The sequence below is a fragment of the Rutilus rutilus genome (genome assembly GCF_951802725.1).
Source record: "Rutilus rutilus genome assembly, chromosome: 3".
NCBI lineage: Eukaryota > Metazoa > Chordata > Actinopteri > Cypriniformes > Leuciscidae > Rutilus > Rutilus rutilus.
The window spans coordinates 43,517,926-43,529,096 of NC_140211.1; the positions used below are offsets into that span (position 1 = coordinate 43,517,926).

The window sequence follows — 11,171 nt, forward strand, 5'->3', positions numbered from 1 at the left end:
TGCTCAAAAGTTTACTCCTGGCTCTTAATGCATCGTGTTATATTCTTGAGCATTACCTTGCAGAATCTGAAAGATGTACGATAGGTAAACGTATGACTGTAACTATACATTGGAATCATTTTGTAAGGTTTAACATATTAATTTAAGAGCTCAGTGTTGAGACCTTTCACTGGAATTTGATTGACATGCGATCTGACCAATCATAATACAGATACCTGCCATTTTTGTCAGACAAACAAACCAAACCAGATAGTAGATTAAAGTCATTTGACTTGAACTTGAAAAATGGTGTGTATTGAATTCTTTTTGCAGTTCTGATGTTCATTCATGTTTAATTTGTGCTATAACTAGAAGATATTATCAGTTCATGTGCTGCTTGAGTTGAGGCCTATATTAAAGCACCACAAAACGGTGTGTATTGTTTTAATTTCATAAAAATTACTAAATCTGAAAGTGTCCTCTTTGCTCCGCAATATATATTTCACTGTGTGAGAACATGTGGAGTGAGAGCGGAATGGCTTGTCGGACGTAGCGACAGTAAGAGGGGTGGGTCTCTGTGAAAGGTCAATTTAAAACCATTTAAATCTTTGTGGACTCGGCCGGACTCGACTCGGACTCGGATGTTAAGGACTCGGACTCAAGTGCGACTCGGCCCTCTTTAGACTCGGACTTGGACTCGGACTCGATTGTTAAGGACTTGGACTCGACTCCGACTCGACAATGGTGGACTCGGACCCAACACTAACGCCTTAAGTCCAGAGGTGCAGTTGTTAGCTACACTGCGTTATTTTGCTGTTGGAAGTTTTATGGAGGTGGTGGGTGATGGCCTGGGGCTCAGCAAGTCTTCAGTCAGCAAAACTGTGACAACAGTAACACCTTTGCTATTACAGCTGATGAAGAGCATCCTGGTTTTCCCCAAAACTCCCGAGGAAATACAGCTGGCCAATCAACAATTTTATGATATTGACAACATCCCCAGAGTGATTGGCATCATTGATGGCACCCTAATCCCAGTATTAAGCCCTAAGGTAAATGAGCCCTTGTACATTTGCAGGAAGGGCTATCCAGCCATTAATGTTCAAGTAGTGTGTGATCACCAGGGAATGTTCACTGACATTGTGGCAAAATGGCCTGGAAGCACACATGACTCTTTTGCATGGGCCAATTCTGCAATTTGCCAGATGGCTGAAGAAGGTGGCTTTGGTGATAGCTGGCTCCTGGGAGACAGTGGATATCCTCTTCGCCCCTACCTCTTGACACCTGTGCAGCATCCTGCCACCATTGCAGAGGAAAGGTTTAATCAGGCCCATGGAAGGACACACTCTATAGTGGAGAGGACTATAGGACTGTGGAAACAACGTTTTCGCTGCATCAGCAAGTCCAGTGGTGGCCTGAAGCTAAACCCCACCAAAAGCTGTTCTGTTATTGTGGTTACTGGAATTCTCCACAACATTGCAAACAGGGAAAATGTCCAGCTTCCTGAGGAGGAAGTTGGTGCTGTTGGAGCCGATGGTGAGGAAGATGCTGTTTCTGATGATGATGATGATGATGATGATGATGATGATGAAGATCCTTTGAACCCACATTAAGGCAGAATGCATCCTGCAGGAGCAGAAGTCAGAGAACTTTTAATTCAGAATATGTTTGGATGGTAGGTTAATATTTTACAGTTTGGATACTGTGTTTTCTATTATTTGTTTAATTTAATCTGACATAACTTGTGTTAATAAATAATGTTGTTTATTTGCCTATGTTTCCCCCCAGCAGACTTCACATAAATACTTTTGCAAACAATAAATATGTATTTGTTTCTTATAACGCCATGAGAATATTATATTCTACTACACAATTTTTTTTTACTTCATTCTTTGACTATATATAAAAAATACTGTGGTTTGAGTGTGTAATATTTTAAATAGCCTATGTTAACGTATGTAAATTAGCCTACGTTTCCATATGTTGCGTATGTGTAGGCTACAGTACAGAAACAATTTAATATTTAAGGGTAAACCCCTAAAATAATTTTTGTAAAATATTGTTATATTAGCCTACTATTTGTCTTTGGGAATTTAACAAAGCTACTCACTTGCACACTCACCGTTTCTTCGTACAAACGAAACCAAGACTGCGTCCCAACCGGCATTAATAATCCTTTCGGAGGGCACTTCGAAGGGAGAATAATTGCGATCGTCACGCTATTATATCGTTTCAAATAATTTGTAATGAAGAAATCAAATTGTGTAAAACCTGAGCACCTCGACTTTAAGTCATCCAAATCACTTAAAGTGGATGGTGAAAGCTTCGAAAGAAATAGGCTATAGGGTCGATAGCTCTGAATAGAACACATCCCAGCTGCTGCGAAATCAATGACGTCGACACAACAAACTAACAAGGAACTATGCTTCTAACGACAGCTCGAGAGACCAACCACACAAGTTTGCGATGCTGTTTGTGAACGTTCGTTGGAACGATGGTTTTGGGAAACACCAAATCGTTGAACTATGCTGATAACGACGAAACTTGCGACCATAGTTGGCTAACGATGCTTTCGGGAAACGCACCCCTGATAACGACGGAACTTGCGACCATAGTTGGCTAATGATGCTTTCGGGAAACGCACCCCTGGGCGGGTGCGGATTTAATTTTGATATTATCACGGGTGACGGGTCGGATCTGGTGCTGAACTTTGCGAGTAAGGGCGGGGGCGGGTCTCCAAAAATGGACCTGTGCAAGACTCTGGCCTACTTGCCTCACAGACCTGAGAAATACATCTATAGAAAGCTTGACATTTTAAACAGAACAATTCAAAACGAAAGAAAAAACAGACTGCTCTCTGCTTATGTAATCCGTATGAAGTGTGCATTTCTCTCTGGTGCCTTCAAGGGATAGTTCACCCAAAAATGAAAATTCTGTCATCATTTACTCACCCTCAAGTTGTTCCAAACCTGTATGAGTTTCTTTGTTCTGCTAAACACAAAGGAAGATATTTGGAAGAACATTTGTAATCAACAGATCTCGGTCCCCATTGACTTCCATAGTAGGAAAAAAATATACTATGGAAGTCAATGGGGACCGAGATCTATTTGGTTACAAACATTCTTCCAAATATCTTCCTTTGTGTTCAGCAGAACAAAGAAACTCATACAGGTTTGGAACAACTTGAGGGTGAGTAAACAATGATAGAATTTTCATTTTTGGGTGAACTATCCCTTTCACTATTGCGAAGATCGCGAGGCAGCATCGTCAACTTCATCTTTCAAGCCCGTAGGCAGGGGGGGTTCGGGTGGTTCGAACGAACCCCCCCTCTCTGCCAAAGGTCCAGAATTTAAGTCGTTTTTTATTTATTTATTTTTTATGTGATTATTGTCATCATTGTTTTAATCAATGCTTGTGACAAATATACTGGGTTGCCGTTTCAAATTAATATGATTATTGTAGCTGGACTTGTGTGTGTGTGCCGCGGATACCTGTCAACACTCCCGTTTTTCCCGGGTTTCTCCCGTTTTTTAGCCCTATCTCCCGGACCCCTCCCGGTTTGTTATTTCTCCCGGGAAACTCCCGTCATTTGCATGGCCCAAACACCTTTAATGTATAATCGGACCAAGTTTGTCTAATGTTGACCAGTTCCCAGATCTTGTATTAAATGCATTATATTCACACAATCCACACACCATATACTACAATTTCAACCCATTTGTCACCTCAACCTGGCAACCTATAACCCAGTTGCGCAGTCGCGGAAAGTAGGCTATAACCCGAAAGCGAGCCGATAGACATGGCAGGTGAGGGCCGGATTAACCATTAGGGCAACTGGTCACTTGCTCAGGGGCACATGCCATCTAAGGGGCACTGACAGGTAGGAGGAAATACACAGAAATTTAATAAAGTTATCAAACACTTTACAGTCTTCACTGCATAAAGTGCATCTGCGGGTTCACGCAGACTTTCCTCCCTCCCCGCTGAATTCCAGCGATTACTAATTCGTGAAATGCACTCCCGCTGGTTGAGCGCGGTAAATTCGTTTTAGGTTCGATATTAGCCGGACATTTTGTTCTATAGGGTCGGGTCTAACAAAGATATCAATAGCAAGATTAGTTTTAATATTATGTGACCATTGTATATCGACATGATGAAAATATTCATTCAAAATCATTCATGCATTAATGCTGCATAATTATACCTGAGAATGCTTTGACGCGTTTCCACAGCGCACAATGCTTAAGGGAACGTCTGCCAATTCCACCAACTGCGGTAAACGTAGACTATAATTTCTATGATTTAAAATTACTTTTAACATTTAAAAACAGACGTTTTCAAATTCCAAAGCTTGCAGAAGGTTCCTAATGTCAATACTGACTTAGGCTACAGCTTTAGCCTTGAGTAAATTAACTTGTCTAAGAAAATTATTCCTAAAACGTATAAATATCAGTTGAGCCTACTTTCGTCACTGACACAGACGAAAATGAAAAGACTAAGTTCAGCTTTAGGAGGGGAAGAAATAGGCCAGGATAAGAAGACTGAGAGAAAAAGAAATATGAAGATGAAGAGAGGTATTGACAAATAATCTAATGATAAGGTTTTAAAGCTAGCCTATTTCTTATAATTTTTTGGCATTCAAAAGTCCTAAATTGCACATATGTAGATCAGAGAAATCCAAATTTTCTCAGGGGACCATGCCCCCCAACCCCCCTAACTGCGCCGGGGCCTTGAGTCTTGATGCCCAGGGCACAGGAAATTGGACACAATTTAAATAGAAAAACAAAATAAAAAAAGGACGAGAAAAACTGCAAAAAGGTCCACTTTTTGAAAAAAAGAACCCCCCCTTTCAATAATCTGGCTACGGACCTGTCTTTCCATCCGACACCGACAGAAAACACTTGTTTATTAATAAACAATTAAAATGTCTGCTATATTTGACATAGGCCTATTCATAATCATTAATTTAGCTGGTTCTTTGTGACAGCTTTTAGTTGCTTTATTGGCAGCGCCACATGAGCGTCACCACCGCACCGCACCCGCATTTATTTAGATTTTCGTCTGAAAATACGCTCAAGTCCCGTTAAGACTTGTAGCCTATATAAAACCCATGAGAACCGTGGGGAGTGAAAATGTGAAGCAGAAACGCTTAATGTCAGATAACGTCCATAATAATTGGACTGTGGGTTCAATTCTCACATTTTATTTATTTTCTTATTTTGAAATGCAGCCCTACTTTTATATAGTTAATGAGAGAACATTATACATATCTACAGTCATTCATATATGTTATGTGTTATGTGACAATAAATATTGTCATAAATATTGTAAAAAAGTTTTTGAATTTTACTGAATTCATTTGATTTGTCAGTCAGGTATTGATTATGCAGATGTTGATACAACTACTAGGCTAATTGAATATATATCACACTAAATAGTTAGACATTATGATCTTCCGGACCTTTGCTTCAAGAAATTTTCTCTAACTGGACCTCTTTAAATTTTAGTTGAATACCCCTGATTTAAACCATGCTAATGCAATTTCACTAATGCCAACATAATTTTCGAGTCTATTTAAAAGAATGTTGTGATCAATGGTATCACATGGTAGCACTAAGATCAAGTAACACTAATAGAGAGATACAACCATGATCGGATGATAAGAGCAAATAATTTGTAACTCTAATGAGAGCAGTCTCAGTACTATGGTACAGTCTAAATCCTGACTGGAAATCCTCACAGATACCATTCCTTTCGTGAGGATACTGCTTTTTTTAGTATCTTTGACAAAAAGGGTAGATTTGAGATCGGCCTGTAATTCATCAATTTGCGTTTTTTTTAATAAGAGGTTTAATAATAGCCAGCTTAAAAGTTTTTGGTACATATCCTAGTGACAAAGATGAATTAATGATATTAAGAAGAGGATCCTCTGGAAGCATTTCTTTCATTAGCTTAGTCGGTATAGGGTCTAACATACATGTTGTTGATTTAGACAATTTAACGAGTTTAGACAATTCTTCCTGTCCTATTGCAACGAATGAATGGAATTTTTCCTCAGCAATACTACAATACACTGCCTGATGTGATACTGTAGTAGATGGTTGCATAGTTATCATTTTATCTCTAATATTATCAATCTTGTAAGTAAAGAAGTTCATAAAGTCATTACTGCTATGCTCTTTGGATACTTCAGAAGTAGAAGCTTTATTTCTTGTTAATGTAGCCACTGTGTCAAATAAATACCTACGGTTGTGTTTGTTTTCTTCTAAGAGAGTCGAAAAATAAGCAAATCTAGCAGTTTTTAAGGATTTTCTGTACGCAATCGTGCACTCTCTCCACGAAATTCGAAAAACGTCTAGTTTTGTTTTCTTCCAGTTACGCACCATTTTTTTTTGGCTGCTCTCTTAATGACCCGAGTGTGCCCATTGAACCACGGCATTGGACTATTCTTTAATCATCTTTAAGCGCAAAGGAGCAACTGTGTCTAAAGTGCTGGAAAAGTCAAAAGTTTCTGTCGCAATATCTAGTTCTTCTAAGCTATCTGGGATGCTGATATAGTGTATGTATATTGTAACAGTCACTGCCTGTCACAGTGTTTATTCATTGCATTTATGGTCGCTATGTTCTTTCTAGCCACTAGGTCGACACCAGCATGCTCTGTATGGTATAAAACAGGAAGCAGTAGAGTAAGTACTAGGGTCTGTTTGATGCTGCCTTATGGTTGTCTGCAACCTGCTTCCCAATCCTGTTTGAGAAACCGTTTGTTTGGTGCTCAAATGCAAGTTTAATGTTTGTATGCATTGCTCTGGTTAACTTAAATGGAATTTGTTTAGTTTAATTGGTGTATTTGATGTTTTCTCTTGTAGAGGATTTGTTTATGATGTAGTTCTTGCTCATAGGCTGTGGCTACCTCTATGTGTTTACAGACAAACACACTGCTTATATTGCTGAAGCAACTCTTTTGGTTTGTTTGGTGTGAAACCTTGCAATTGACCAAACATCCAAGTGTATAGGACAACAAACGACTTCATCATCATCAACCTTTGTAACTCTGCTCATTTACAGATAAGACTGGTTTCCTTCATTTCCTGAACTGTTTATGCTCTCAAACCGCAGTGGACTGTGCTGGACATTTCGATTCACCACACGCACATACACATGCACACGACAAAATCATTTAATTGTATCTATTTGTCTATGACTTATGTGGCAATATATGTGGTTTGTGTCTATCAAGTGTGTAAATAGTTCTAATACATGCTGATGTTTTTTCATGCCCTTGTTTGTTAAAGAATTTTTTATTTATTAATATACCTCTTTCAACATATATAATATTGCTATAGTTTACTTTTTTATCCAAAAGAGAATGTTACAAGATCAAGAACAGTTATTTTAGGGTGCTTTCACACCTGATCATTTGCTTCGGAACCTGGTGCGTTTTCTCCCTTGGTTCGGTTCGTTTAGGCATATGTGAACACCGCAATCGCGCTCGGATACGCACCAAAACAATCGCTCCGAGACCGCCTGAACGAGGTGGTCTCTGCTTGATTGCAAATTAACTCTGTGGTGGTTCGCTTGTGGTGTGAAAGCAATCCGATCCAACAAACCAAATGGTGTTATAATTAATAACGGTAAATGTGCTATATAAATAGCAGTAGTGTCTGATTCTGTGAGTGAGCACATTAGTTACCACAGTTGAAAACCAAAAGAGCTCCTCTTCATCTTAAAATGTTGTGTAATTGCTTCTCTGTGTGAGTATTCTGTCCCGATGAAGCCTTGATTCTTGCTCTAGCTGCATTATAACATTCGTATAGTGTTTGCGTGTCTTGACAATGATAACCTCTAGACAGCGCTGGGAGATCCAGAGAGAGCACGTTTAACTTTGCTGCAGTATTAATACGAATGTAGTATATGATTTAACAACGGCAATGACGGCTACATTCGTATAGTGTTTGCGTGTCTCGACAGTTACAAATAAAGCCACAATAAGCTCATGGAGCGAACTTGTCAATCATCTTTATGGATGGCGCAGAGGAAACTCTGCCCAATGAGAAGACAGTTACTCACATGTGACTTGCATGAACACATTTTGCTATGCTTTGAAAGGTTGCCTTGTGAAAGTGAAACATACCAAGAACAAAATGAAACATTGTAACAAATTAAGCACCTGGTTCGGAACAAAACAAATGATCTATGGGTGTGAATACGCCCTTAGAAAGCAAAATAAGACTGAGGAGCTCAGAGAGCAAATAGTGCATGAAAGAAACGGGTGTCAGGGGTTGTGACAGCAGATGAAAGTGCTAGAGGTGGAAATTATCTGGGAGTAATCGTAGAGGGCAAAGGTCACCAGCTCTCAGATGTCTTTGGAGGACACTGGAGCCTTGTTCACTATGCTTTGAAATAGGAGGCAGCCTGCTTTAACATATGAGAGTTCTTAGGCCACATTCTCAGGCTTCAGCTCAGGCACAGTTGTCATGTCAGGTGCTTCCTTGGCCATATTATTTTTTATTAATGGATATCTGTGTGCATGTGGATACTTACAGTAATACTCTTACTGAAACCATAGTTCTGACCAGAACCTTTATTTTCAAATTATGCGTTGAATACAGTTAATTACATGAATATTGTTGCTACCTGTGTTTACACTTCAACAAGCGGCTCCATTCATTGTTTATTTAATCTTTGTTTTGTTATTTTTAAATAATAACATTTTTAACCCGATAGCTGCCGTAGCCTCGGGATATTGCAGTGTCCTCAGGCTGCACACTTCAGAGTTCTAGCAGATGCAGAGTTCATCCATGTATTGTTTGCCTGCTGCATTATGAATGAGTATCTGTTTTTGCATTAATTGTAGCAGGAAGTCTGCATATTTGGACACAGGGCAAGTGGAAGACAGTTTTGTTAGTAGTGTTGTTTGCCACTTTATTTTGATGCATTTGTTTAGGAAATGCTGTAAGACACATCTCATTATCTAACAAATCCAAAACATCTGTTGTAATAGCAATGTTGCTGAAGTGTGAATTTAAAAAAGTGGAACAAGAGTTGTGATCCATCCATTTGACATTAATTGCTCAGAAGACCATGTGAACAACAAGTATTAGTTGATATTAGTATGTTCAAACATACTTTGAACATCCTTATCCATATCTCTTCTTGAAAATGAGATACACCTTAATCTTTTACTTAAGGCCATGGAATCAATATCAAATTGAGCCCAAACCAAACATTAGAGTAATCATAAGCATCTTCAACATTGCCTAATTGTTCAGTAAGATATCAGTTCTTTGTCACTGTTAATAAGCTCCATATGTCACCTCTCTTTCATCTGATACACATTGTGACAAATTGTCAAAATTATGACAGATTTGTTTTATGAGAAGACAGAACTTAGGGAGCTTGTTAAACTGTCAGAAGTAATGGTTTCGCTAACGTTTCAGTAAGCTCACTGATGCAAAATTGAAGTCTAGAAAATGTGGATTTACCAAATAGTCTTTACAATTGTTTAGAAATGTATCCAATTATTAATAACTGACTTTTTAGTTCAGGCCTTCTGTAGCTTATATATACAGATGTGCTCAAATTTGTTGGTACCCCTCCACAAAAAACGAAGAATGCACAATTTTCTTTGAAATAATTTGAAACTTACAAAAGTAATTGGCATCCACCATTGTTTATTCCATATTTAATAGAAATCAGACTTTGCTTATGATTTTTTATTTAACAGAAAATTATAAATAATAAAACAAATGAAAATGGCATGGACAAAAATGATGGGACCGCTAACCTAATATTTTGTTGCACAACCTTTCGAGGCAATCACTGCAATCAAACGTTTTCTGTTCACAGGTAGTTTGGTCCACTCTTCCTGAGCAAACTGCTCCAGCTCTCTCAGGTTTGATGGGTGCCTTCTCCAGACTGCAAGTTTCAGCTCTTTCCATAGATGTTCGATAGGATTCAGATCAGGACTCATAGAAGGCCACTTCAGAATAGTCCAATGTTTTGTTCTTATTCATTCTTGGGTGCTTTTAGCTGTCTGTTTTGGGTCATTATCCTGTTGGAGAACCCATGACCTGCGACAAAACGGAGCTTTCTGACACTGGGCAGTACGTTTCGCTCCAGAATGCCTTGATAGTCTTGAGATTTCATTGTGCCCTGCACAGATTCAAGGCACCCTGTGCCAGGTGCAGCAAAGCAGCCCCAAAACATAACCGAGCCTCCTCCATGTTTCATTGTAGGTATGGTGTTCTTTTCTTTGAAAGCTACATTTTTTCGTCTGTGAACATAGAGCTGATGTGACTTGCCAATAAGCTCCAGTTTTGACTCATCTGTCCAAAGGACATTCTCCCAGAAGGATTGTGGCTTGTCAATATGCATTTTAGCAAATTCGAGTCTGGCTTTTTTATGTTTTTCTTTCAGAAGTGAAGTCCTTCTGTAGGGACTTACTTATTAAGCAGGGTCTTCCCTACTTATTTTAATTTGCAATTCTATATTTCCCTTCTTTAAAGCCCTCTTTGCCAATTCATCCACCTGCTCATTCCCTTTCACCCCTACATGTGCTGGAACCCACATAAATTGTACCTGTCCTCCTTGATTTTCTATCCTTGTAACTGACTGAAGGACTTCATATAAGACATCCTGACAGCTTTTTGAGTGAAAAGACCTTAAACTCACAAGGACTGAGGATGAATCGGAGCATATCAGCACCTTTTCTTGTCTTGTTTTTTCCACCCACCTTAAAAGCCTTCACCTTAATCGAATTCTGTATGTTATAATAGTGTCTTCCTTTGTTATCTGTCCCACTTTTTTGCCACAGTTCTCTCGCTGATGTTTTTATTGATTTGCCCTCACCTTTGCCAAAGGGGACTATCATTATTTCCTCCTCCTTTAATTTCACTGCATTCTTTGCAGTCAAATCTTCTTTCTCATCGCCCTCCACACCAATATGAGCCAGAATCCAACTAAACTTACATTATTCTATTCTCTCTATTCTTAGCATTATCATGAATATTTCTTTCAATAAATCATCTCTTATTGTTTCAGCTGAATTCAAGCTATTGTAGTGAACAGCAGACATGATGGCACCAGAGGTCCCCTCTTTACAACAGGAGTCCCTTTGACCCAGGAGTCTCTTTGATCCACAGGCACTTGTCTGCCTCGTTGCTCCTGTTGTTGCTGCATTGGTTTGCATCTTTAAG

At 39.0% G+C, this 11,171-nt stretch overlaps 1 protein-coding gene across 1 annotated transcript; it reads left to right on the forward strand.

Moving 5' to 3' along the window:
* Positions 1 to 806: 806 nt before the first annotated feature.
* LOC311287467 (putative nuclease HARBI1) lies at positions 807 to 1,589 on the forward strand (the record flags this gene model as incomplete). The annotated part of the gene is made up of 1 exon (XM_084404334.1): positions 807 to 1,589. The coding sequence occupies one exon, from the start codon at positions 807 to 809 to the stop codon at positions 1,587 to 1,589; it is 783 nt and encodes a 260-aa protein (XP_084260460.1).
* Between the last annotated feature and the right edge of the window lie 9,582 nt (positions 1,590 to 11,171).